Raw genomic sequence first — 25631 nt, 5'->3', positions numbered from 1 at the left:
AGGGCTTTCTGCGTTTATGATGTTAAATAGGACAATATGCACAGTTTACAGACCGCCATGAGTCTGCAATGAACAGATGGTAGGTCACGCCAGCAAAATTAAAGAGACAGGTAAAACAAATTACAAGAACAACCATATTGCATGCATATAGTTTTGTAAGTTTTTTGTCTTATTTATTTGAATGTCTTACTACTTGAAAACAGTATTGATGCATCATTTGTTTGCATTTTCTTTCTATTTAACGTATCCTTGTTTACAGTAATACAAAAAGGTGCGCACAGTAAAACTCCTGACAATTATTCATCTCTCAACATTGTTTTCACAAAAAAAAGTGTTGAAACCATTTCTTGTGACTTTTGTTTGACTAAAGTAGAACATAGATCTTCTTTTCTTTTCATGCTCACAAACCATTAATTTTGGTTTGAGACTCGCAGCTTGATTCTTATAAATTCTAGCCAATATTCCAGAATATCCATTCTATAGTCAATATGAATCAAGTAATTTCCAATTGTATTGATCTCATTTTAAATGTGTGCAAATTTAATGTGTGTCTTTTGAAATTTATTACGGCTTATTTTGTTCCATGTGTTTTGTTCTAAAATCCCTAAAATGCCAGTCACCTATTCAAGCATCTGTATCGTATCTATGAAAATATCAAATATCCACATTTAGGCCTACAGATGTACATTTTGAATGTGCTACTGTTTTTTTTTTTTACATATAACTATTTAGTGTGTGTGTTTTTCAGGTTTGGTTTTACATGTTATGTGACAATGCAAAGGGATAACGTTAGAACTACTGATTTAATAAAAGGTTACGTAGCATTTGTGACCCGGAAGTGACATCAACAAGTCCTTCCTGCAGCGGGACCGGCAAGATGGCAGCGGACACGCAGGTTTGTGTGGCTGTTTTTTAATAATAGACTACCCGCTTACAGACAGGTATCCATTTACGGTAAAAACGGAATTCGTGGTATCTTAACCACCGCTGTACAAACATATCGGTATGTTTTGGCATTCAACGAGAAACTCGGACAAAATTCAACAAGAGCTCGCGAGCAGGCTGCTAGCTTAGTGCTACGTAGCCCCAGTGTGACTTAATCACTGTGAGCTGCTGCTAAGCTAACGAGAGCCACCCTCTACTGACTAAAGACTGGCCTCTGTCCGGAGGAGGAGGCGAGCTGAAGCTTCATTTTGATATTGCTGTACTGTATTCTAACTTGTTGAATGTTAAAATTTACTGTCATTAACTTCAGCAGGTCTGAACTCCTTAAATTTGGCACACGAGCATCTTATGTGATGATGAGTTAAGCCACGCCCCCCACAAGTAGTAAATTGTAATTAACTAACTGACATCTTTTGGGTGCATTAAAACCTTAAGTAGTCACTTAAATAGTCAGCGTAACAGTTGCTGGTGCAGTGCTGGTATTGTTATAGTGCTGAAAATCCCTTCATCAACCACTAGTTGATTCAGAAACAAGGCCTTCAGAGTTTACTGCTCATTGCTTTTTCAAAACAGTTAAACAAATAAACCATCTCCTTTATTTCTCACTCATTACAAGGAGGTTATCTCCCCACCACCCAGTAAATTTTCAAACAAGACGTAAAACTGAACACTTGGTCTTAACCCTTTGAAACCCGGATCGGCATCACTTTTCTCGTGCTGTGTTTTCAGAAATATTAAACCTTCAAACTCTGAGCAAATTGGTATTTTTTCTTTTAAAAATGTGCAGCTTGGGAAGAAATGGTCTGCAAATTGCAAAAACAAGAAAGAAAGAAGTATATTTATGGTTGAGTAACTATTTTGTAACTTTTTTGTAGGGCATTTACTTGTTTATTTGTTGCAGCTGCTGTCGTTATGGTTATTGTTTGTGTTTTTCTTTGTTTATGTAATTTTCATGTAGTTTTTAATATATTCTTTTTGCTACTTCTTGGGTAGTTCCTTTTTAAGTTTCTCGTTGCTTTTTTCACCCATTTTGTGGGGTGAAAAAACAAGCCAATTTGCTGAGGTTTCAAAGCGTTAACATCAAAGTCCCAAATATGAATTAACAAACATGTAACCAGAGCTGAGATGATAAGTTGATTTGACAGTCGACAGTAAACAATTGGGATACTTTTTGGCTGATCAGCCAATCTTTTAAGCCATTCCTCAGTTACAAGTGCCAATAATCCTCTAAAATGTAAGGATAAGCCACCCATCCCTGCCCTATATTATCATGAACTGATTATCTTGTGCTCCTGGAGCGTAGGTCGGACTGATAATGTCACCACAGCCATTCACTTCACTGAAGTCATTTGACCAGTCTTTATACAATACATGACTATTTCTCTAGGTTTCAGATACGCTGAAGAAATTTGCTGTGAAAGTGACAACAGCCAGCTTGAAAGAGCGCAAGGAGATCTTCGGGGAGCTGAAACAGTGTATAAAGGGCAAAGGTGAGGGATTTTGTCTTTATTTTTTCACACTGTGTTTAAAACAGGTGCTATAATCAAAACTAATGCTCCTTTCAAATCTGTCTTTTAGAGTTACCAGAGCCTGCCGTCAAAGGATTATGCAAGCTCTTCTGTCTCACTCCAAACAGATATCGGTAGGTGCATGCAATGATATTCAGCCATGAGAAAACCACACCTAATATGACGAAATTCTCCCAAAACTGGTGTTGTTTTAATGTTTACAGTCGGTTCCTTCTTTCTTTTGTACGTGTTGATATACTAATGCAGACTAACGCAACAGTCTGGCAATAAATCCCACCATCCTCAACGTTGTTACGTTCAGCGTTTGTTGAGTCTGTTTTAGAAAGGTGTCAATTAAATTTTATTTACTTTTATTTCGGAGGTAGTAGTCTGTGAGAGATGTGTTCCTGTTATTTAGTCTAACCGTTGATATAAATAGCTTTCTGAAATGATCATAGTGTTGAGCCAAAGCCTCTCTAAAACGAATTCAACAAAAACAGAACATGAGAACCATCATGCAGGTGGAATTTTTTGCAGTCGTGTTTTATTCATCTGCATTAATTTCAGCTCAGTGTACCCAAAAAACTTGAAGCTGAGTGCAATATCCTTTGTGTGTACATGGATGTTTGTGTTTTTCAGGGATGCTGCATCACGCAGAGAGCTGCTCTCTGTCATCGCCCTGCTGGCTGACCGTCAGCCCGACATTCTGGTGACTAGCCTCCTCTACTGCCTGCTGAACAGTGGCATCATCAGCAAAAATGGAGAGCCCAGGTACTGCGCTGAACTTGACATTTTTATATTTATTGAATTGAACTGAAATGTATCCATTGGTTATTGAAAAATAATTGACCCGCTTGCATTTTAATAAGGAATTTAATTCTCTTAAACTATGTAACTGTATATAAAATATAAACTGTGAAGTTTGTAGTTGCACCCCTAAAAAAAAAAATTCCTAAATGTACTGATTTACAGAATAAACTGCATTAGATATCCTTAATTTTCCAATGTTTGACAGGCAAGGTGAGAACAAACCATATAATGTTGTGTATTCGATTATAATGATCCGAGTGCAGTTAGAAGAAACAAATTAAACTACATTAATTCTCTATAGTAAGGTTTGTTTTATTGAATAAGACAATGAAATCAGCAGAAAATTTTAAAAAAGTGTGTCTTGGAACCAATATTTGAAACTTTGGTTGTATATTATGCCGGTTATTTATTATTATTACTATATTCGCAGCAAAAGCACAGGATCTGCTGCCTTCATCGGCTTGTCGTGGACCTGCCTTTTAGTCCCCGCCGTGTTTTCTGCCCCAGAGAAAAAAGAAGGACCCATCTGGAAGAAAATGGTCAGTAAAAGAATCTCTTCTTCTTTTTTTTAAAATAAATTTTAGTTAAGTAGGGCATGAAAATGTTGCTTTCTGAGTTGGTAACCTGTTGCACAGAATCCTCCCACATTTTACAAGTCAGATCAACCTACCACACACCCCCCCTTTATACTGCATCATTTTATCATTATTGTGCTTATTTAACTATTGCAGTGCCTTGTTTTTACTTAGTGTCTAATTTTGATTTTTTTTTCTTTCTTTGTTAATTTATATTGTGCACCACTGGAGGTCTGCCATATGCTTGCTCAATTAATGACATATAAGGTTCATCTTCTTCTTTAGGTGGAGGTTCAGAGCCTTCTCGTAGCGGAGGTGGTAGGTGGAGCAAAGACCACGGCTCAGAAATCAAGCTTCAAGAATCTCAATCACCTCTGGAAGGAAGTGAGTACGGACACAGTGGGGAAAAAAAGACACACATTGATCTTGTCAGAGGGGACGATCTAACCAGGTTTTTTTCCACCTCGGTCATCCGCTTTGTTTAAATCGCTGATCAAATCAGAGATGTGGGGCTGAGCAGCGATCTGGAACCGGACTAGGGAGGACTACTTACCCCAATAATAATCATATCCCCAGTTACCAACTGTCTTTTGGCCAACACACTTCTCCTGATATAATTTAAAACCAGTCTGGAGAGACACTTTCAATAGTGTTCCTCTGGGTTTTTCTACATCTAGTTTGATTTACTGTTACTGAGTTAAATCCCCTCTGTCTACAGTATGACAACTGAAGAATTAGAAAAGAATGTTACTAACCAGATAGAAAACGTCAAACTCAAACAATGAAGAAAAAGGATTGATACATTTTACGAAACAAAAAAACCCACAAGCTCATCAAATGGGCTGTTGTAATGTCATGCTGCAGTCTGGTGACCCTATGGGACATAATATATAACAACAATAACAATAATAATCTTTATTCGTATAGCACCCTTTATACATAAAATGCAGCTCAAAGTGCTAAACATGCAAGAGTGCTAAAAATTTAAAGCTAACAATATATAGAAATATATATGTATTTATAAATATAAAAAAATGTAATAAAAAATAAAGTGATCATTATAAAGTGCATGGATACTGTAACTCTGGAAATAAGTTGCAGACAGGCCAGAGGTGGAATACAAATAAAAGAAATATTATAAACAACAAAAGTCAAAATCGTAAAGTTGCACAAAAAGCATAAAACAGATTTATAAGAATTAACGACTGTAATATGTGATAAAATTAAATAGAATGTGGGATTAATTAAAAGCAAGATCACAGAAATGGGTCTTGGGCTGCTTCTTTAAACTATCTACAGAGGTTGCTTCTCTTATTATCGGCAGTCTGTTCCAGGCAGCTGGTGCATAAAAACAGAACGCTGCTTCATTATACTTTTTGTAATTCATTTTCGGTGCATTAAGCAGGCAAGCACCAGAGGACCTGAGAGATCAGGTTGGAACATGATCAGACAAGCAGTCAGATAGGTAAGAGGGTGCTAAAATCATGTAGTGCTTTAAAAAGACGTGAAAGAATTTAAAAAACAATCCTCAATGCTACAGGAAGCCAGTGTAGCGATGCTAAAATTGAAGTAATGTGATCTCTCAACCTAGTTTTTGTTAAGACTCTGTCTGCTGCATTCTGTACTAATTGCAGCCTGTCAATACTTTTTTGAAACGTGCATTTCAAAAGTCCAGATGCAACAAGACAAATGCATGCATCAACAGACCATACAAATACATATAGTGTATGTGTTTAAATCTAGATGTAATAATGGATCATAATTTGTGAGTGACACACAGGAATGTTGGATATGTCTGATGTTGTGTTGTTTTTAACAGAACCCTGGACTGGTCGAACAATACATCAGCACACTGTTGAGTCTGGAGCAGAGCCCCACCAATCTGGCCATGCTGGGGGTGTGTTTAGACTTCTGCACTGCTGAGAAAGACAAAGCTACAATCGAGAAACATAAGGTGATTGGTCTTCTGTCTTGTTGTCATTTTTAGTATGATGTTGTTGATTACTGCAGTACTAATTAACCAACTGTGCAACTTTGATACTGTACTTTCTCAGGCAGTACATGGAATCTGATGAATATGTTTTTGGCTGTCAACATATAACCTTTGTCTACTGTTTTCCAGAGTGCCCTGTTGGACTTGTACATAAAAACAGTTCTTATGAGCAAGACAAAACCACAACAGCACATTCTGGACAAAAGTAGCTCCTTTCTGCGTCATGTGTGCCACTCTGAATTCAAGGAGCAGCTACTCCCGGCGCTGCAGAAGACAATGCTCCGCAGTCCCGAGAACGCCATGCAGAGTGAGATGCTTGTAGTTGATGGTGTTAAATATTCATCTGCTTGGTGCTCCGACAGCTCTCACACAGTGGTTTTAAACATTGTCTGGTCTCTTTCTAGCTGTTTCATGCCTGCTGTCGGCTGTAACTCTCGACCTCAGTCAGTATGCCATGGATATTGGAAAGGCAATTGCAAGTAAGGCCTTAGTGGACACCTAATTGATTTAGTTTTACATGCATCTTGCGGAACATATTTTTAAAACATACACTCGGTTGTCAGGGTATGGTCTGATTTGTCACAGAAGAATTGATGACTGAAAAGATGGTCGCTCCATTTAGCATAACTGTGTGTATCTTATAACAGGCCAGCTAAAAGCTAATAATGCCCAGCTGATGGAGGAGGCGGTCCAGGCCATGCAGAACCTGGCCAAGCAGTGCAGTGACCTGACTGCTGTCCAGGATATTGTCACTCACCTTTTCAAGATCCTCGGAGGTGAACTAATTAATGACTCCGATTAGGATGTTGTCTAACCATGTTTGGAATGACTCACCTGAATTATAATTCTTGTGGTTGCAGGGTCTGAAGGAAAGCTCACAGTTGTTGCCCAAAAGATGAGTGTGTTATCAGGTAAGACGACTTACATACTACTGATGAGGGATATGACCCTAAAATAATATCACTATATTTGATGGTATTTTAGTCATAGCAATATTCCTGATGATAATATAATGTAATATGATATAATTTTGTTTTGTTTTGTTTTGCTTTTGTCTGTTCACCTGTCTTGTGGGGGGATTTTTTATTTGTATATTGATGTGCAACTTTTCTGCACTTTTTTGTATTGACAAAACTTTAATAAAAATATTGTTTAAAATATATATAATATAATATGTATAAAAGGTGACAAGGAGCCGATTGTTGTTGATTGTGTTGTTTTTTTGCTTATTTTTAGGTAACTTTCTTGTAACTTTTTACTGATTTCTTGCTCATTTTTTGGCTATTTCTTGTTAAATTGCTTGTCGCCCTTTTTTCCATAGTATTGAAATAAACCAAGCTAATTCGCTCAGTTATCAAAGGGTTAAATGCTGGTACAAGTTGCCTAAGTTGGAATGTTGTTTTTTTCACACCATAATAAAAACTATACAGATGTTATAGTGAATGACATTATATGAAACACCTGTGTTGCAAACACTTATATTATTAGCTATCTGTGAGATGCGTTGAAAAACATTTCGTTCGAACCTCACAGTTGTGGTTTTGTTGTAGGGATTTCGAGCTGCAGCCATCATGCTGTATCAGGAACCTCCAGCCAGACGCTCAGCTCTGCAGTCACTGTGATGTTCGTCCCTTATTTACAACAAGAAGGTACCATTGCTCTGTCTTTTCTTCCTCTCCTTCATGGCAAAATGCTGGACAGATTTACCAATTGCATGAAAATGTTTTTAATAAGTCTCAAAAAGCACATGTTTTAGGCCCCGGGTCTGTAAGTCCTTTTAAGAGTCCGCAGTTTAATGTTTGAGTCTTGCACTAACCTTTTCTTTGTGTTATTTTAGTTCACGAGGCGACCCTGGTGCACGCGGTGTCCGTGCTCTCTCAGTGGAGCGGTCGTCTCACTGTGGAAGTTCCCACCGCTCTGCTGGATTGGTTAAAAAAAGCTTTCACTCTCAAGACTTCCACCTCTCTTGTTCGGCACGCCTACCTTCAGGCCATGGTGGGGGCCTTCAGAGGTCAGTCACCCAAAGGACGTTGTGATACATGTCTAAAACACATATCCTCAAACTGAACTTAATCCTGTGCTATCATCTCTACCATGTTTTTTAGGTGACACTCTGGCCCAAGCCACAGACCTCATGCCCTTGCTCATTCAAACAGTGGAGAAGGCTGCGGCGCAAAACTCCCAGCAAGCTCTGCTTGCAGAAGGTGTGGCAGCTTCTGTTCTTCTGTGTCGACTTGCACTGCTGGAGTCACAGACGGGTGAGACTGCCATCTCTTTTTTCTCAATTTTGGAGACTGCTGGAGCATAGAAAGATGGGAAGCGATGAGGATTTTTTTCTTAAACATTTTGTTTCTGCAGAGGCAAAGTTCTCCAGCTTTTGGAACCTGATCTTAGATGAGAAAAAGCCGCTCTTCACCACAGAGAAGTTCTTATCTCAGGCCAGCGAAGAAAGTAAGACAATTTTTTAACGTATTTCATTTGCTTAAAGTCTTAAATATTAAGACATGAAATGATGGCCTGTGTCTGTCTTTAGCTCTGCTCACAGTGCTGCTGCTCTGCGAAAGGCTCTTCTTGGACCATGCTCACAGGCTTAACACCAGCAAATCACAGTGAGTTTGTCTGTTAACATTAGAAAACTTCTGACCTATGAGATGTCCTAGAGCAGGCGCCCCATATACAGAGGCTGTTTCCTCGCTGCAGTGGCCGCAGTTAGATTCCAGCCTGCAACCCTTTGCTGCATGTCTTTCTCACTCCTCTTTTCATCTTTTCATCTGTCCTGTCTATTTAAGGCAAAAAAGCCACAGAAATCATCTTTAAAAAAAAAAGAAAAGAAATGTCATTGAGCTTATATACTTACTCCAGAAAAACACTTATTTGCCTGCATATTTTGTGCATAGCCAGAAGATTAAAAGGTATATCCAGAGGGAGATAAGGGCCAAATTATCATAAGAGAACACTGGAATATTTATCTTAAATGTCTGATTCTGCAAAAGCATACAAACCATGATAATACGCAGTGACTTCCTGTATATATTTGCTTCCTGAAAAGTTTTATCGAAAGACAGATCTAATGTACTTTCTGTGTAGGAAAAACAAATATGTAAATATGAATTAATTACAGATTGGTATCGTATATCTTATTCCTGTAGTGCTAAAGCACTCGTTAATTTTTCCTTCATGTCACTGTTCTGTAGAATGTATCATCACGCCACAGTTGCTGTTCTGCTGTCTCGGAGCTGGCGTGTGAGGAAGCGGGCTCAACAGACAATTAGGAAACTGCTCTCCTCTCTGGGGGGATCCAGTCTTGCCCATGGCCTTCTGGGAGAACTCCGCGTGGTCATCAACAAACACAAAGTACAGACTGATTTTTCACCATTAACTACAAAAATATAAAGTTGCATTTTTAATTTTTTTGTTTTAAATCATCGAATCAGTTAAAGCCTGACTGTTTAAAAAATGAGTTTATTTTTCTTTCTCAGCCTAATTGTTACTGACTGTGCGGTGTAAACATTCAGGTTTTGCCTCAGGACGTCCTGGTGTCAGAGTCAGGAGAGCTGACTGAGCTGGGTCGCAGCTACGTCCCCCCTCGTGTCCTGCTGGACGCACTGTGTGTTGTTTGCTCCTCTGCCAGCCAATGGGGCGACCCCACTGAAGCAGAGAGTTTGGCCATGGAGATTCTCATAGTCACTCACCATCCATCCATAGGTATGAGCATGAGTTGCTATCCAGAATGAGTCTGCTGCTCAGTCTGTAACCACAGTCAAGTTAACTGTATGCCAGGTTTTTATGAATCTTAATAACACTGGAGTTTGTTGGTTGTGTGTTGGCACTCTGTCCTATATTTTAATTGTTTTCCGCTCTGTGCGAATTTCAGTTGGAGCTCGCCGCGGCCTCTGGCCTTTCCTGCTCCAATCCATGAACATAAAAGCAGAAGAATTTATAGAAAAGAATCTGGAGGAAATTCTGCCGCATCTTCTAGAGGTCAACGCTGACAACCAGGTCTGAAAATAACACGCACCTCTGATGCATTTAAAGATTTATACACACCAGAACACGTAAGTGTACCTGATTCCTGAAGTCGATTTAAGGATAGATGAACAGCAGTATCTTCCCACACATAGAGAAGTAATTTGGCAACACATTTGTAGTGTTGTAATAAAAATCTTTTATTAAAGGTCAAATGTAGATGCTTTTTCTGCTGGCAGTTAACACCATCCCTTTCCATCTGCTACCACCACAAGTATATTTCAGACCTGTGGGAAAGACAACAGCAGTTACACTGTTTTTTTCATTCTGTGCAAAATATCAAGGATATTAGTGTTTGACTTATGCTGATGTGTTTTACATGATACCAGGGTGTTTATTGTCCTAATATCTCCTCTCAGGCGGTGAGGAATGCGGTCGGTGCCCTCTCTGGTCTCTCCCCCACCAAGCTGTTGCCGCGGGTAATCAGCCACGTCACAGAGGGGCTCTCCCGGCCTGCTCTTCATCAGGTCACCAAAGAGGAGTATGCCATCATGCAGACACCCGAGGGAACACTGTATGACAACAGCATCATCCAGAGGTAACACACAGCCTTTCCTCCCACTGTGATCTCAACATCAGTCACCAGAGCCTTCTGATGTTCACTGCGTTTTATTTCTTTCGTCCTCCTCAACACTCGCCACAGTGCCCATAAGGAAAGCACCAAGAAGGTCAACATGAAGAGAGAGAACAAGGCGTACTCATACAAGGAGCAGATCATTGAACTGGAGTTACAGGAGGTAAAGTGCACTTACCTTCATCTGTGTGTGGTTATTTTAGGTGGTGTTAATGTCTGGAGCACATTTTGATCTCTTTTATATTACAGGAGATCAAAAAGAAAAAAGGCATCAAAGATGAATTGCAACTAACCAGCAAGCAGAAGGAAATGATGCAAATACAGATGGAAAAAGAGGCTGGTATTCGCAAGAGACTTCAAGGGGTATGAAACCAAGTCAACAGAATGAATCCTTTAATACTAAGCGCCTGATGTGTGACATTCTTTGTTGATGTGTGATGTGCTTCTCACTGTCACCAGCTGGATGTGGAGTTGCAGAGTGTGGTGGGTCTCCTGGAAGCCACTCTGATAGAGAGACCACCTCAGATCACCTGGGAGCTCCCCAGTGTCCTCCAGGTCCTATTGCCCCTGCTGCAGTCCCCTCTGGCTGCTCCACGCATCCAGCAGGCCTTCTTGGACATCGGAGTGTGCCTCATGCCCAAACACTTTCACCATCTAGGTACACGGCCTGTCTTAGTATTGATTTTTATAGATAAATACAGCCTCAACATGTCGACTCAATGTCACTTTTTTTTTTTACTTCTAGCTGTGCTTGTGGGGCACGTGACCTTACGACTGCTGAAGCCAGAGTGTGATCTGGACAATGCTTGGGAACAGGAGGACCTGGACACAGCAGCCCACCGCACCGTACTGCTGCTGCACAACCACACTGTCCCGCAAAGAGACACCAAGACTGCCGGTGAGCTCAGTTACAGACACAAGTGAAAGTTCAATTAGTAAACACAGTAAACACCAGAAGTAACTGCATTTTTTAACACACATGCATACTTTTGTTTGGAATTATATGTTTTTTCCTTTTATTCATATATTGTTATTTATTATTTCCAGGGAGGACATGTAAATAAATGGTATAATATTCCCAAAATTATCAAGCCAATATTTCAAATGAAAACTTCCAAGTAAATAATTTAAAGTTTAACAACATCTAAGGTGGATTTATGAATAGGTGGAAGAAAGGAAAGATTAAGATGAAAGACAGCATGAAACTGAAGATTTTCTGAAATTGGCATTTTTTTACTGTGCAGAAGACACACATGATTACGTATGTCAACAATTTTTCAGTTTGCCATTTGGAACCATTTTGAGAAATTGACAACCACTTCTTGGATGGCAACCTATTTTTAACGTATAACAAATAGGGACACCAAACAGAAAACAGTGCCACCCAAATGACATATTTTTAAAATATTTGTTGTATTGGTGATATTTTAATATTGCCGTTATAGTGAGAGAACAGGACAACGCTGTTTTTGATCGTGTGTGTGCTCAGGCATGTGTTTTAGAGACAGTGGCTAATTAAGTTGCTTCTCAGATTTTGTAGAGTAAAAATAAAAGCAAACTGCAAAGAATTTTGTTTCTTTTACTGTAATAAGGCTTTTAAACATTCTTTTATTTTACATTTTCTTGTTGAGAGCACTCACTCTGCAGCAAACTCTGGTGACCGAAACTTCCCCAGAAGCACACTGCACAGCATTCTGACTAGCAAAAAAAAAAAATAAAATATGCTCAAGTGAAAACAAACTCAACAACATACAAACCTTCAAGCGAGACAAACAATGATGCATACAATGAAACCAAAGACAGCGAAACATAACAATACAAAACAAGACAGGGATACAGCACAGGATGATGGGTGTGGGAAATGTGATCAAAATAAAATAAAAAAAAATCCACAGAGATACAGCAAAAACAAGTCCACAGATGCATAAAGTGGCTTTCAGTGGCAACCATATTATCAGTTTCCACATCCAAAAGCTGCTTTGTCAGTCTGGGAGCCTCTAGTAAAAGTTGGTGTTAAGCAGGAAGTGACTAGGATAAGAAATGTGACTGTGCTGGTGTCCTGATTGCTCTCCTGTTTCTTTGTATCAATGTTTTTCCCCTTAGACGTGGCTCCACTGTCTGCTCCTGCTTTCTCCTTCTGCTTCCCTCTCCTCAATGCCATGCTGAGGGAGTCTTCAGGGAGCACAGAGGAGACAGAGACCATGATGACCAGAGCCTTGCAAGTCATTCTCGAACACTCCCAGCTCCGGTCCGCCACAGACAGCGATGACCTTGTTATAGATGAGGTAGGCACAGACATCTCCATTGCATTTTCCTTTTGTCTGTGACCTGTGCAGGACATTGTTGGAAAATCCATTTATGCTTAAAAAAACAAAAAAATAGACAACCAAAGCAACAATGTATCTTTTGTTTTTTTTTGTTTTGTTTTTTGTTTTTGCCATGCACCCTTTTGAACACATTGTTCATCACTAGTACATGGAGTCATTGGTCTGTAAAAAATAAATGACATACCAAATTTGGAAAGCTTTATGTGACAGCACTACCATTTATTTTGTAGATTTATTTACCAACTGTTGTGTGTTTTCTTGTCTTAGAACGGCCCAGAGCTGCTTCCACGTGTCAACATGCTGCTGCTACTGACAAGAGTTATATCCACAGCCACCCCAAGACTCCAGGTAAACAAGGGATTTTACAGACAGAATTTAAATGCATTTCAAATGCATTGTTGTTGTTCTTATTTGTATATATTTAGACATGTACATGAACTCCTTTGGTTTTTGCAAGCTCTTAAACGTATTCCCTGTTACATTCCTCAATAGCCACATGACAGAGTTGTTGCTCAGAACTGTGATGTGACGTCTGTCACTGTGTTTTCAGGTGTTGGCGTCTCAGTGCCTGACCACGCTGTGTGCCAGTGCTGGAGGTGGAGAGGGCTGCACCGTAGCAGAGCAGCCTGAGATAGACGTCCTGCTCAACGCCCTCCTCTCACCCTGCTTCTCTGTCAGGGATGCTGCCCTCAGGGTGAGCTGGGAATTTGGCATTTGTTGAAGCTGGCCTGTCCCACAGGAAACACAGGGTTCCCACAGATCCTTTAAAAGTCTTGAAAGGCATTGACTTTATTAATTGAAAAGTAAATTGAATGGACTGTAATTTTTCAAAAGCATTAAAAATACTCAGACATGGGAAGTAAGATTTTATTAATCTTTTTTTTCTAATGTTGCAGTGCAAAATCTCAAAATGATTGGCAACTGCTATTTTTTACTTAAATTATTGAATAAATTCCTTTTCTTAAAATCTCCATGATGGGAATTCAAATATTGGAATTTCACATTCCAACTGAGAAACACAAAATCACCCAGAAAACCGTCCAGAAAGGCCAGATATTTCCTATTTCTATTGGTAAACTAAATACTTTAACGATAATACGATATGTTCATTGTTTTCCATGTATTACTCTCAAAATGATTTTTTTTTTTAACATAGATCATCTAACTTTGTCTTCGCAGAAGTCATATTTAATGCTAAATGAAATTGTCCTTCTACAGTTTTGGTTATTAGAAAATTGGTCTCAAACACAATTCCAAGTTACATTAAAATAGTCTTAAAAAGTCTTAAATCTATGTTGCCTTACGCTGCAGGAACCCTGAAACAAAAAGGGAAAATAACCACATTTTCAGCTGTTTATCCACAGATTAGGCTTTATAAGCCAAAATCATTTTTGTTCATCTAAAAAGACATACAGTTTCTAGATCAATACTACTGTTTACCAGGTTACCACTAAATATGTTAAATGATATTGTATTATAGTCCTTGTATATGTGTATTCCTGTTAGACATGCTTTAAAAACCCTTCTGTATGTTCTCAGGGCTTGTTGGAGATGGAGTTTGCGCTGCCCACAGACAGCGCGGAGACCAGCGGGCTGAGTTTGCTGCGCAGGCTTTGGGTTGCCAAGTTCGATGTAGAGGAGGAAGGCCGAGCCTTGTCTGAAAAGTGCGTATTATGGGGTTTCTTGCTCCTTTCTTCTACAAGCTGATTGCTCATTCTACAAAAACTCACTGGTTCTTATGTGTCTTTATCTTTCTTTTTAAAAAAAATGTAGCTATGCTGCTGTTCAAATGACATTTTGATTGTTTTATCCTGCATAATCAGTTTTTTCTCCATAAAAGAGAAAAACAAAACAAAACAGAAAATGCTTAAAAAGAGGAAGACACTCAATTTTCTGGGGTTTTTTTTGTGTATATAGTTTTGGCATTTTTTGTAGGATGTTATGGGGGGTACAGAACATTGATTTAATGTTCAGTTGTATGTTTTTTTCATCAGATAATGAATAAACTAAGTACCAGGAACAATCCGAATATTTATATACATATTTACACATGTATTTTGTGTGTGATTATGTATTTCTTTATCGGTATGTATTTATTGGCATGTATTTTGAAACATCTTGTTCACGTTAATTAAGCAGTTGAACTAATTTCTTGGCTTGTTCTTCCTGCTCAGACTGTGGGAGTCTCTGGGTCTGGAGTTGGTCCCTGAGCTCTGCTCTCTGCTCATTGGAGATGTCACCCACCACGAGGAGGCCGTCCGCTCTGCCGCAGCAGAAGCTCTGTCGAGCGCCGTATCCCAGTACAGAGACCAGTCTGCTGGAGTGTTGGGCCAGCTCACTGAGCTCTACCACCAGAAACTCTATGTGAGACCCTGCACCACGGCCAAATCACTTTATTAGTGGATGAATTTGAGGTCAGAAACCAAAATAATGTGTTTCTATTTTTACAGAGACCACCTCCTGTGCTTGATGCTCTGGGCAGAGTCATCTCTGAAGCTCCACCTGACCAATGGGAGGCCAGGTAAACCTCAACGTTTTCTTAACAAAGATGAAATATACCAGGATTTTTAACTTTTTTATCTTAAATTAAAAAAAAAGAATGGGTCCCAGGAACGCACAATTAACTACCATAATATCTACATTATCCCACTGTCAATGTGTGCAGAAACATTTGAATTAGTTTCATTCATTAGTACAATTGCAGATAATAACATTATCTGTTTTCACTGAAATAAATAAAAATAATTATTTAAAAAGAAGAAAAAGGGTAAAAAAAAACCAAGACAGGACTAAGGCAAGACAAATACTACAGTTCAAATCAGCACCCAGACAAAGACAAAAACATAAAGCTAGCAATTAAATAAAAACAGAAAAATATGTAAATATATGTTTACAATGATAAAAGTAACATAAACTATTAAAACATTATATAATGGTTGTCAGTTGGACAACTGCCTGTCACATCAAAATTTTATGTCCCTAAAATACATAGTTAATCATTCAGGAATATCTGGAAAATCCAGCTCTCGTATATGTTTGAAAAAGGGGTCCCACATCGTCCAAAATTTTCTCAGGGAGCCGTTCACCTTGTCATTTTGAGACAGATTATATCGTAACCCACAGCCCAGGCGTTTTGCTTATTAATGTCTTGCTTTAGTGGTTATACATCAGATATTATCAGAAACTCTAATGCTATTGTAACAGTGTACCAGAAACATAACATTTTCCTAACAGGTTGCGTCTTGTGCATTAAACCATTCTGTCACACATGTCTTTGTCAGGGGTGGCATTGCTCTGGCTCTGAACAAGCTGTCCCAGTACCTGGACGAATCTCAGGTCACCCCTCTCTTCCTCTTCTTTGTTCCCGATGCTCTGAACGACCGCCACCCTGAGGTGCGGCGCTGCATGCTGGACGCTGCCCTCTCTGCGCTCAACACACACGGGAAGGTACTGCTCACTTCTTCATTTCACTGCATAAACGTACAGATCAGTTCAAACATGTGCTTCGTATATATTGCCATTTACGTCTCGGACTATATCTTATGAGCCCGTTTTATGTAACAGGACAATGTGAGCTCCCTGCTGCCAGTGTTCGAGGAGTTTCTAAAGAACGCCCCCCAGGACGCCAGTTACGACTCCGTCCGTCAGAGTGTGGTCATTCTCATGGGCTCCCTGGCAAAACATCTGGACAAAAACGACCCCAAGGTCAAACCCATCGTGGCCAAGCTCATCACTGCACTCTCTACGCCTTCACAGCAGGTAAACAGATAAAGCTGTCAGAATTAGTGACTTCGCTTCTTAGATAAGAAGAAGAAGACTTAATTTTATGTGATGTTTGTGTTGATGTTTAATTCATTTATTTTAGTCTTTTAAGTTATCTTTTAATTTGTTCTTTTATTCTGTCTTGATCGCATTTAATTCTGTTATTAGTATTGATATTTCTGTGTTTCCTTCTAATATTTTAATTGGCACGGGTTGTTAGTGCTATTTTTGTTTTGTAATTGTTTCTCTCTTGATTAATTCTACTTTAAATTTTGTCCGGCTTTAGTTCTGCATTATTGTTTGGCTCTTATAGTTATGTTGCCTCTGCCTCCTCCTTCTTGCTTCTGCTTTGCTTTGTTTGTCAAAGGACTTTGTAAACTCTGTTTATAAAGGTGCTATAATAATAAAATTATTTTTACACTCTGAAAATTAACAACAACAAAAACAAACAAAATTTAAAAAAAAAAAAACTAGAACATGATGATGATTCCTAGGCTCTGAGAGTCCTCATGAACGTGTTCAGCATTTAAGATAAATAAACAGAAATAAAATTACAGAGTTGAGTTGTCATATTAAAATAAAACAAGGGTATTTCAGAAAAATAGAGATTTTCCACTTCATCCAAATTTCTTCAAATTTAGTTTCCTGAAGCCTAATTGAAAAGGCAAATTCTTTCCATTATAAAAATTTCATAAATGGTATCATACCAGTTAATATTTTTGTTTTTGTTTATTTATTTATTTTTTTTTGTTTTTGTTTTATAAGGAGCTCATCCTGCTGTTTTACTCCCTACCTAACTTGCATTGTTGAGACTGTTCAGTCCCATTTATGTCTTTTTATACAGATCCCACTTTGCGTTGTTACTCCTTGTTCTCAATCCACCACGTTATCTCTTGTGGTTTGTCATTCCTCATCAGGTCCAGGAGTCCGTGGCCAGCTGTTTACCTCCTTTAGTTCCTGCCATCAAGGAGGATGCTGCAGGCATTGTAAGAAACCTGCTGCAGCTGCTGCTGGAGAGTGACAAGTACGCAGAGAGGAAGGGGGCAGCGTACGGACTGGCAGGCCTGGTCAAAGGTCTCGGCATCCTGGCGCTCAAACAGCAGGACATCATGACCACGCTGACCGACGCCATCCAAGACAAGAAGAACTTCAGACGGAGGGAAGGTCAGTGAAGTTCATCCAACCACTTCAGTCAAGTCTATTTTATTTATAAAGGCCATTATCAAAAATCACAGGTTGCCTCAGAAGGCTGTACAGCATATGGTATCCCTCTATCCTTGGGCCCTCACAGCGACTAAGGAAAAACTCCCGCAAAAAAAAACCCTTTAACTGGGAAAAAGCAGAACTGCTTTGTTTATTTAGACCCATGCGTGTCAGACTGTGTGGTCTTTATTGTATGTACCAGATGCAGGTATTCTTTTCAAGAAATCAGAAACCACTGAGCTGCTGTTTGTTTGTGTGCAGGAGCGCTGTTTGCCTTTGAGATGTTGTGTAACATGCTGGGGAAGCTGTTTGAGCCGTATGTGGTCCATGTGCTGCCACACCTCTTGCTTTGCTTTGGAGACGGAAACCAGTATGTCAGAGAGGTGAGCAGGCACGTTTTATCCCTCAGTCTCGTCTTCACAACTGTTTCACTTTCTGCTTGAACACATCTATTATTTTTCATGAATTTATCACCAAAATGTCTTGCTTGACTCTCCTGTCTTCCTGCATATCCACATCAAAGCTCTAACGCTCTTAAACGCTTATTTCCGCCATACTTCTACTGTAGCTATGGTGTCTTTATTTCAAACTGTCGACACACATACAACATACAAAGTATCAGAAAAAAATATCAGAATCAAACACATGCAGATGAAGCAACAAAATTAAAAACAACAGCAACAAATTAAAGAAATTCAAGGTTCATTTTATTGTTATTCTGAACATGTTGACACATGAAAAGAACAAAACTCTTGACTCAGATCCAGCAGCATACGTTAAAATGACCGTGGTACTAAATAACTTAATAAATGAATAACTACAACTATTATTATAATCATCTTTTTGCTCTTGCCCGTTGATGTAAAATGCATCACTTGTGAGTCTGTATGGGAAAATTGCCACAGACACCAAAAAAACAAAACAATGGTACACTGAGAAATACAGTTTCCAGTTTTCAGTAGAGTTTTCCATAATGGCAATAGGCTCAAACTGTGTTGTGTGAGCTTGTTTGGGCTTGAATGTAACATTCTCATTTATGTGTAAAAGTCCCTCACTACAGTTTTAAAAAGTGGCAAGGTTTTAGGATTTAGGAAACTTCAATAATCCCTGTCTTCCGTCACAGAATTTGAGTGTAAAAAATGTGTAGGATCCCTGTTTAAGTTTTTACCCCTTGCCTCCTCTTCCACCAGGCTGCAGATGACTGTGCCAAGGCTGTGATGAGGAACCTGAGCGCCCACGGAGTGAAGCTGGTCCTTCCCTCCCTGCTGGTGGCCCTGGAGGAGGAGTCCTGGAGAACTAAAGCAGGTTGGGGGTGCCTACATGCATGGGATTCCTAGGCATTACTGGATTGTCTTCAGAGGATGGAAAAAAAATTTGGTCATCTCCAGATTTTTGACATATTGGGGGAGTGCTTTAAAGCCCAGGAAGATTATGTCCCAGCATATGTAGTACTGTACACGCCCCATACTAAATTCATATAAACTGTCATGTCGGACATTGGGAATTTAATTTTATTAAGTATAGTTTATAGGTACATCATAAGTGTTAAGTTGATAGCCAGTGTGATTATAGTTGTTTATTACTGGATAATGATTTTTTAATCTTTGTTCTCACACATCAATACGAGGACAGTCACAGTCAAACAGGAGCTTCTTGTGAATCACCCCTCTCCCCCCCTCCTCCTACAGGCTCGGTGGAGTTGCTGGGTGCCATGGCTTTCTGTGCACCCAAGCAGTTGTCCTCCTGCCTGCCCAGCATCGTGCCCAAGCTGACGGAGGTGCTGACTGACTCCCATGTGAAAGTGCAGAAAGCCGGCCAGCAGGCCCTCCGCCAGATCGGCTCTGTCATCCGCAACCCTGAAATCCTCGGTAAGTGACTTTGAGTCATGAGGCAGAACTGCCTCGACAGTATCAGCGGTGGTCTCTGTATCAACCCAAAAAGTTTTTTGAAAATCCACAGAACTTTTACCCCATTTTTGCAGGGCTCAATGTCCATCTGTAATAACTACTAAACTGAATTACAGCATTGTAGTAAAAGAGGAATTCCACCTATTTTTACACATCTAAGTCTCTGTACAGATCTTTCAGCATACGACTACATACTAAAGTATATGTATAAAAAGTTGTTTAAAGACTTTTGTGACTCCAGAGCTGTGTGAAGTTGGTTCTGCTGAAGATCACAAATTTGAAAACTAAATAACAAATCTGATTATGTTGAGAAAGAAATAAATAAGTAAATAAATAAAGAAAGAAAGAAATGGGCTACACACCTGTGTATCCCGCTCTTCATCTCTGTTTGAGGCTGGAGGCTACATTAGCCGCTGCTACCATAACATACCTGAATCTCTGGCTGAACTGTTGGCTGTTGTTGCATTGTGGGTAATGTAGGCACCTGGTTTCAACAGTGACAAAGAAGCCATGGATTTAAAAGGACTATCTCTGACAAACTTGCTAATGAACTCCAGTTATACAGGAGTCACAGACTTTAACGAGATCATCTGTTCAGATCATCTGTTCAGCACAGGAGCGCAGCATTATATAGCAGTGCTACATTTTTTTGAGGCCATAGCAAACAGCTGTTGATTTGCCTCATCAGGGAATCAGTTTACAACATAATGCAGAACAACAGAACAACAAAACATCAATTAGGGTTACTGTCATGAGCATTAAATCTGCATTCATTAGAAACATTTGGTAAAATTTGTTTAGTTATTGGTTTGGACAATGCCAGGCATGAATACAAATGATAGTAATTCTATTTTTTTTTAAAAGAGGCTTGCATCCAAACAACAAATACAGTTTTGAGAATTACTTATCTTTTCTACGACTGATGTTTAAACTATTGTTTTACTAATGTCATTTGTCCCCCCGCTCAGCCATCACCCCCATCCTGCTGGACGCTCTCACTGATCCGTCCAGGAGGACACAGACGTGCCTGCAGACGCTGCTGGACACCAAGTTTGTTCACTTCATTGACGCCCCCTCTCTGGCCCTCATCATGCCCATCGTCCAGAGAGCCTTCCAGGATCGCTCGACTGACACTCGAAAGATGGCCGCTCAGATCATCGGCAACATGTACTCCCTCACTGACCAGAAGGTACACACCGAAATATTACAATGAACTGTAAACAAAAGAAACTGTGTATTAGTTCCCACTTCAAACCAGTGGTATTTTGAAGTCTTTGGGTTGTTTGGTTTATGAGTGTGTGATACACTGAAGCAGAAGGCACAGCTTTATATTTTACACACTTTACACACTCAGCATATTGTTCATATTATAATTGAAATATTCACAGATAAGTGCTAATTGTCTTTACTGTATATTTTACATTTCAGCATATATACATGTTTTATTTAAATATTTCAGTATTTACATACTAGTGCTAATTGTTCACTCTTACTGTATTTTTATTTTAGATTTTTATATACTTATGCTGGTACTTATTTCTACTTGTTATAATTCTCTATGCTGACACCAGAGGGACTGTAACGAGCCACAGGTTCCCCCCCGGTAATTAACAAAGTATTTCTGATTCTGATACGTGTTGTTGTTTATAGGATCTGTCACCCTACCTGCCCAGTGTTATTCCTGGACTGAAGGCGTCCCTGTTGGACCCGGTGCCTGAGGTGTGTTGGTGATATAAACAGTAGCACAGTAATATATTTCCTGCATGTTTGAAGATGAAGCTAAAACAGGTCTCCTCCTCTTTAGGTGCGTACAGTCTCAGCCAAAGCCCTGGGTGCCATGGTGAAGGGGATGGGTGAATCGTGCTTTGACGACCTGCTGCCGTGGCTCATGGAGACTCTGGCGTCTGAGCAGAGCTCCGTGGATCGCTCTGGAGCTGCACAGGGTCGGTTCCTCTACTCTCAATCCCAGCATTTTTTCTCATGTGGTCATTAAATGTCTCATTGAATGATTCGTGTGTTGCTGTTTTCAGGTCTGGCTGAAGTGATGGCCGGACTGGGAGTGGAGAAGTTGAACAAGCTGATGCCGGACGTGGTGCAAACAGCCAGCAAGGTGGACATCGCCTCCCATGTCAGAGATGGCTACATCATGATGTTCATCTACCTGCCGCTCACCTTTGGAGACAAGTTTACCCCCTATGTTGGGCCCATCATCCCCTGCATTCTCAAGGTACTGCTATGACCAGAAAGTTGTTTGTTTGTTTTTGCCATAAATCACATTTCCTTGATTTTGAAATTACTACCTCCTGTGAATATTCTAGCCATTTTCTTTAGATTCATTGGATTTCTTTTTATGTGGAGTTTTAATTTTAAAAACAGACCTACAATTAAATTGAATTTCCCAATTTTATTCTTTTATGTGTTCGATTATGTGGTCATATTTTTTAGTAGAAAACGAATTCTTCTGATATCTAATGATGTTGCTCGTTGAGCTGCCCGCAAAGTTTAAAATGAAAAGTTTTCTACACGCGTTCATTTAATCTAAAACTGTATATATTTTTCCACAAAGCTGAGCTAAAAACTGCTGTTTCGAAAACTCAGATCCAGGGTCTGAAATTATAACATTTTTTTCCCTACCTGCCACTGTAGCAGGCAAGGTTTTTACTACTGGTTGATTGGTCACTAGGCAGGGAGGAAGAAAGAAAGAATCCAATAACATGTATTCTCAAATGAGCCATTCTGCATAAAGAGTATGTTTCTTTTTTTTTAAAAAAAAAAGTATATTTTGATGCTAATATTTGTGTACTTTTACTTAACTAAGATTTTGAATGCATATTACTTGTAAATTGTAACAGAGTATTTTACAGTGTGCTATCACACTTTTGCTCAAGTAAAGATTTGAGTACTTCCTCCACTGCTAACCTCCAGTGTTCAAATTACACCATAGCTTTTGGGGATCCCTATTTTTCAGGGGTCAGAGGGTACTGTACACAGGAACGTGCATAAAATACACCGACTTACATTGGGAAGCAAAACACAGGAACTTTACTTGGGTCTTGAGGGGCTGCAGTGTTTATTCATGGATATCTGAAACCTAAACTGTACATTTACTACCACCACATATCTTAACTGCTAAATTCTCCTCTGCACCAACGGCTGTCTGTGCTGAGTGTACCATCACACTCTTTCCTTTTATTGCATGTCAGGCGCTCTCACTACAGCCTGAGCTATTTCTCGAGATGAAATTGACACGAGGTATAATCACTAATTTCATTCCGATTCTTTGGACACTGACACAAAACTTGCAGATACATACAGTGTGCCACGATATGATTTTGATTTGATTCGACTAAGGGGCCTGTGATCAGTATGAAATGATATCTTGTGCCCATTTTACACAGTCAGTTACAGAAGAAGCTGTCATCTCTTCCTTTTATGCTGTTGGCCGGAAAAGATTTTAAAAAAAAATACATGAATGCTGTAAATATGTGTAACTTGTTACGTGTAATAAAGTCTAACTTAAATTGACTCCACTAACAAACATCAAACAGCACATGAGATCAGTTTGCCTGCAGCGCTTTCTGGAAAAAAAACATAATTTTAACCCAAACCAAGATCTTTTTCCAAAAACTCAAGGGCTATCTGCCCTGAAGGCAAACTTCTCCCAACAGCCATTAACAACAAGATCATTTAACTGAAGCATTAAATTTGGCTCAGTGATAACTGTCGAGGTTCATAGAGAAAACTGTTGTTTTTGCTACTCACATAGTATTAGCTTAAACACTTTTACATAGCATAAATTAGCCTAGCAGTCTGTTAAGCTACTCATAGTAACAGAATTCATGTAGTATTTATACTGTTACTCACCATTTGTTTAAATCACTTCATCTCCTTGAATTTCAGCCTGCATGCATGTTTTTCAGCCTTAAAATCGTTAAAGCAGAGCTGCTAATGTTGCTGATCATATCTATGACTCTTTGTAAAGTGTCAATGAAGTTTGAAAAAAGCCTCCTTGTTTCAGTATATAGTCCTCCAAACACACATACAAACAAGCACACACATACTGATAGTACCAGCAGGTATTTGTCCCTGCATAGTGGAACAGATTTTGATGAGAAATACTGGAATCTCAATTCAGGACTCTCAACCTTTGCTGTTCCTGTCTCTCTCTGTGGTCCACCAGGCTCTGGCTGATGAAAATGAATACGTGAGGGACACGGCACTGCGAGCTGGCCAGCGAATCATCAGCATGTATGCAGAGACCGCCATTGCTCTGCTACTTCCTGAGCTGGAGCAGGGCCTGTTTGACGACCTGTGGAGAATCAGGTTGGACTTTAATACACCTCAGCACATCAGTGACAGTAAATGTCGCTCTTACATTGACTGATTGTGATTCTTGCTGTTGGTTTGCAGGTTTAGCTCCGTGCAGCTTCTTGGAGACCTGTTGTTCCACATCTCTGGAGTGACGGGAAAGATGACCACGGAAACCGCCTGCGAGGATGACAACTTTGGAACAGCTGCATCCAATAAAGTATAAATACATTTCTTTTCTACTGTGGTGTTGATCTGTTATTGAAAAGTGTTTATACATTTATGGGTCAAGAGATGCTGACCTTTGACCTCTTCTTTCCAGGCTATCATTGGAGCTCTGGGTGCTGAGCGGCGTAATCGTGTCCTCTCTGGCCTCTACATGGGTCGTTCAGACACTCAGCTGGTGGTTCGACAGGCGTCCCTCCATGTGTGGAAGATCGTGGTGTCCAACACCCCCAGAACTCTCCGAGAGATTCTCCCGACCCTCTTCACGCTCCTGCTGGGCTTCTTGGCTTCCACCTGCCCTGACAAGAGAACGGTATTACCTTTGTAAACACACTCATACACGTTTATCTAATTGTTTATTTCTTCCTGTCATTGCGAAAGTACCTTCTGCTGACGCTGTGTGTCGGTGTGGTTAAAGATCGCTGCTCGGACACTGGGTGACCTGGTGAGGAAACTGGGAGAGAAGATTCTCCCCGAGATTATTCCCATCCTGGAGGAGGGACTGCGCTCCGACAAGAGTGACGAGAGGCAGGGAGTCTGCATCGGCCTCAGTGAGATCATGAAGTCCACCAGCAAAGATGCGGTGAGTCACACAAACGCTGTAACACAGAATTAGATTTACATGGCTATCCACAGCATGAGAGACATCACAAACACTATTAGAATTATTTTATTTTTTAAAAAACACGACCCCAGAGCTGCTCCCACCATTCAAATATAGTTTTTTTGTTTTTTTTTTTTTTTTTAAATACATTTCGGATGAAGACACAGATTAGTTTAAACCAGGATTGACGTGCAGCAAAGAGCTGAGGTTGGAATAAACCCTGCAGCTGTTTCGGCAAAGACAATCAAGGATGTAGCCTCTGTTCATGGGGCAGCCGCTCAGTTTGATTCATTTTCTTCAAATAAAAACAAGTGTTCCGCTTATTACAAGGTCTCCAAAGTGAGATAAAATACAAAGCTTGTTTATCTGTGCTGTAGATCAGCGTCGTAGATATAAAATTACATTTTTTTTCTGCATTTACTGTCAGTAAATATATAGTACTGGATATCAAGGTTAAATAAAGAGGTTCACCTATAGTGAATTTTTTAAAGGCGGTTATAATAACGATAGTTTGGACCAGGGAAAAGCTGATAGCTGGGGTTTTTTTCCTGAAGAGCCAGCTCAGACGTCTGGACGTCGAGAATGTCAGCAGACATGAATCATAATTATCCTGATGGTGTTTGTTGTGTAGGTGCTCGTCTTCTCTGAGTCGCTGGTCCCCACAGTGAGGAAGGCTCTCTGTGATCCTCTGGAGGAGGTCCGAGAGGCTGCAGCCAAAACCTTTGAGCAGCTTCACGCAACCATCGGTCACCAGGCGCTGGATGACATCCTGCCTACTCTGCTCAAACAGCTGGTGAGGGAGCCAGGACTCAAACATAACACAGATAACACGCCTCCAATCCAGTCTGGCTTTTATTACACTGA

General features: G+C 39.8%; 1 protein-coding gene across 1 annotated transcript in view; it reads left to right on the top strand.

The window, feature by feature from the left end:
• Positions 1 to 813: 813 nt before the first annotated feature.
• The window catches only part of gcn1 (GCN1 activator of EIF2AK4), a 32994-nt gene continuing 8176 nt past the window's right edge, over positions 814 to 25631 (top strand). The window contains exons 1-45 of the mRNA XM_042487630.2: positions 814 to 895; positions 2333 to 2435; positions 2524 to 2587; positions 3093 to 3224; positions 3694 to 3802; positions 4124 to 4222; positions 5658 to 5792; positions 5961 to 6138; positions 6236 to 6310; positions 6479 to 6607; positions 6692 to 6742; positions 7382 to 7480; positions 7669 to 7842; positions 7937 to 8089; positions 8190 to 8282; positions 8365 to 8440; positions 9026 to 9185; positions 9347 to 9536; positions 9706 to 9830; positions 10217 to 10395; positions 10501 to 10594; positions 10681 to 10794; positions 10891 to 11089; positions 11177 to 11329; positions 12535 to 12716; positions 13026 to 13106; positions 13309 to 13452; positions 14298 to 14422; positions 14933 to 15122; positions 15209 to 15279; positions 16040 to 16205; positions 16323 to 16517; positions 17438 to 17684; positions 17985 to 18106; positions 18914 to 19028; positions 19412 to 19591; positions 20599 to 20819; positions 21281 to 21349; positions 21435 to 21573; positions 21661 to 21857; positions 23811 to 23953; positions 24041 to 24158; positions 24261 to 24476; positions 24582 to 24746; positions 25399 to 25560. Coding sequence (XP_042343564.2) covers positions 878 to 895; positions 2333 to 2435; positions 2524 to 2587; positions 3093 to 3224; positions 3694 to 3802; positions 4124 to 4222; positions 5658 to 5792; positions 5961 to 6138; positions 6236 to 6310; positions 6479 to 6607; positions 6692 to 6742; positions 7382 to 7480; positions 7669 to 7842; positions 7937 to 8089; positions 8190 to 8282; positions 8365 to 8440; positions 9026 to 9185; positions 9347 to 9536; positions 9706 to 9830; positions 10217 to 10395; positions 10501 to 10594; positions 10681 to 10794; positions 10891 to 11089; positions 11177 to 11329; positions 12535 to 12716; positions 13026 to 13106; positions 13309 to 13452; positions 14298 to 14422; positions 14933 to 15122; positions 15209 to 15279; positions 16040 to 16205; positions 16323 to 16517; positions 17438 to 17684; positions 17985 to 18106; positions 18914 to 19028; positions 19412 to 19591; positions 20599 to 20819; positions 21281 to 21349; positions 21435 to 21573; positions 21661 to 21857; positions 23811 to 23953; positions 24041 to 24158; positions 24261 to 24476; positions 24582 to 24746; positions 25399 to 25560 — 6150 coding nt within the window. The 5' untranslated portion in view covers positions 814 to 877. The remainder of the gene's footprint in view (positions 896 to 2332; positions 2436 to 2523; positions 2588 to 3092; positions 3225 to 3693; positions 3803 to 4123; positions 4223 to 5657; positions 5793 to 5960; positions 6139 to 6235; positions 6311 to 6478; positions 6608 to 6691; positions 6743 to 7381; positions 7481 to 7668; positions 7843 to 7936; positions 8090 to 8189; positions 8283 to 8364; positions 8441 to 9025; positions 9186 to 9346; positions 9537 to 9705; positions 9831 to 10216; positions 10396 to 10500; positions 10595 to 10680; positions 10795 to 10890; positions 11090 to 11176; positions 11330 to 12534; positions 12717 to 13025; positions 13107 to 13308; positions 13453 to 14297; positions 14423 to 14932; positions 15123 to 15208; positions 15280 to 16039; positions 16206 to 16322; positions 16518 to 17437; positions 17685 to 17984; positions 18107 to 18913; positions 19029 to 19411; positions 19592 to 20598; positions 20820 to 21280; positions 21350 to 21434; positions 21574 to 21660; positions 21858 to 23810; positions 23954 to 24040; positions 24159 to 24260; positions 24477 to 24581; positions 24747 to 25398; positions 25561 to 25631) is intronic.

Source organism: Plectropomus leopardus, chromosome 4 (assembly GCF_026936395.1).
Source record: "Plectropomus leopardus strain MGB_pleo_1.0 chromosome 4, ASM2693639v1, whole genome shotgun sequence".
In the NCBI taxonomy this organism is placed as follows: Eukaryota; Metazoa; Chordata; class Actinopteri; order Perciformes; family Serranidae; genus Plectropomus; species Plectropomus leopardus.
Note: the sequence above shows the minus strand (reverse complement) of the source record. Positions and strands in the feature narration are given on the sequence as shown.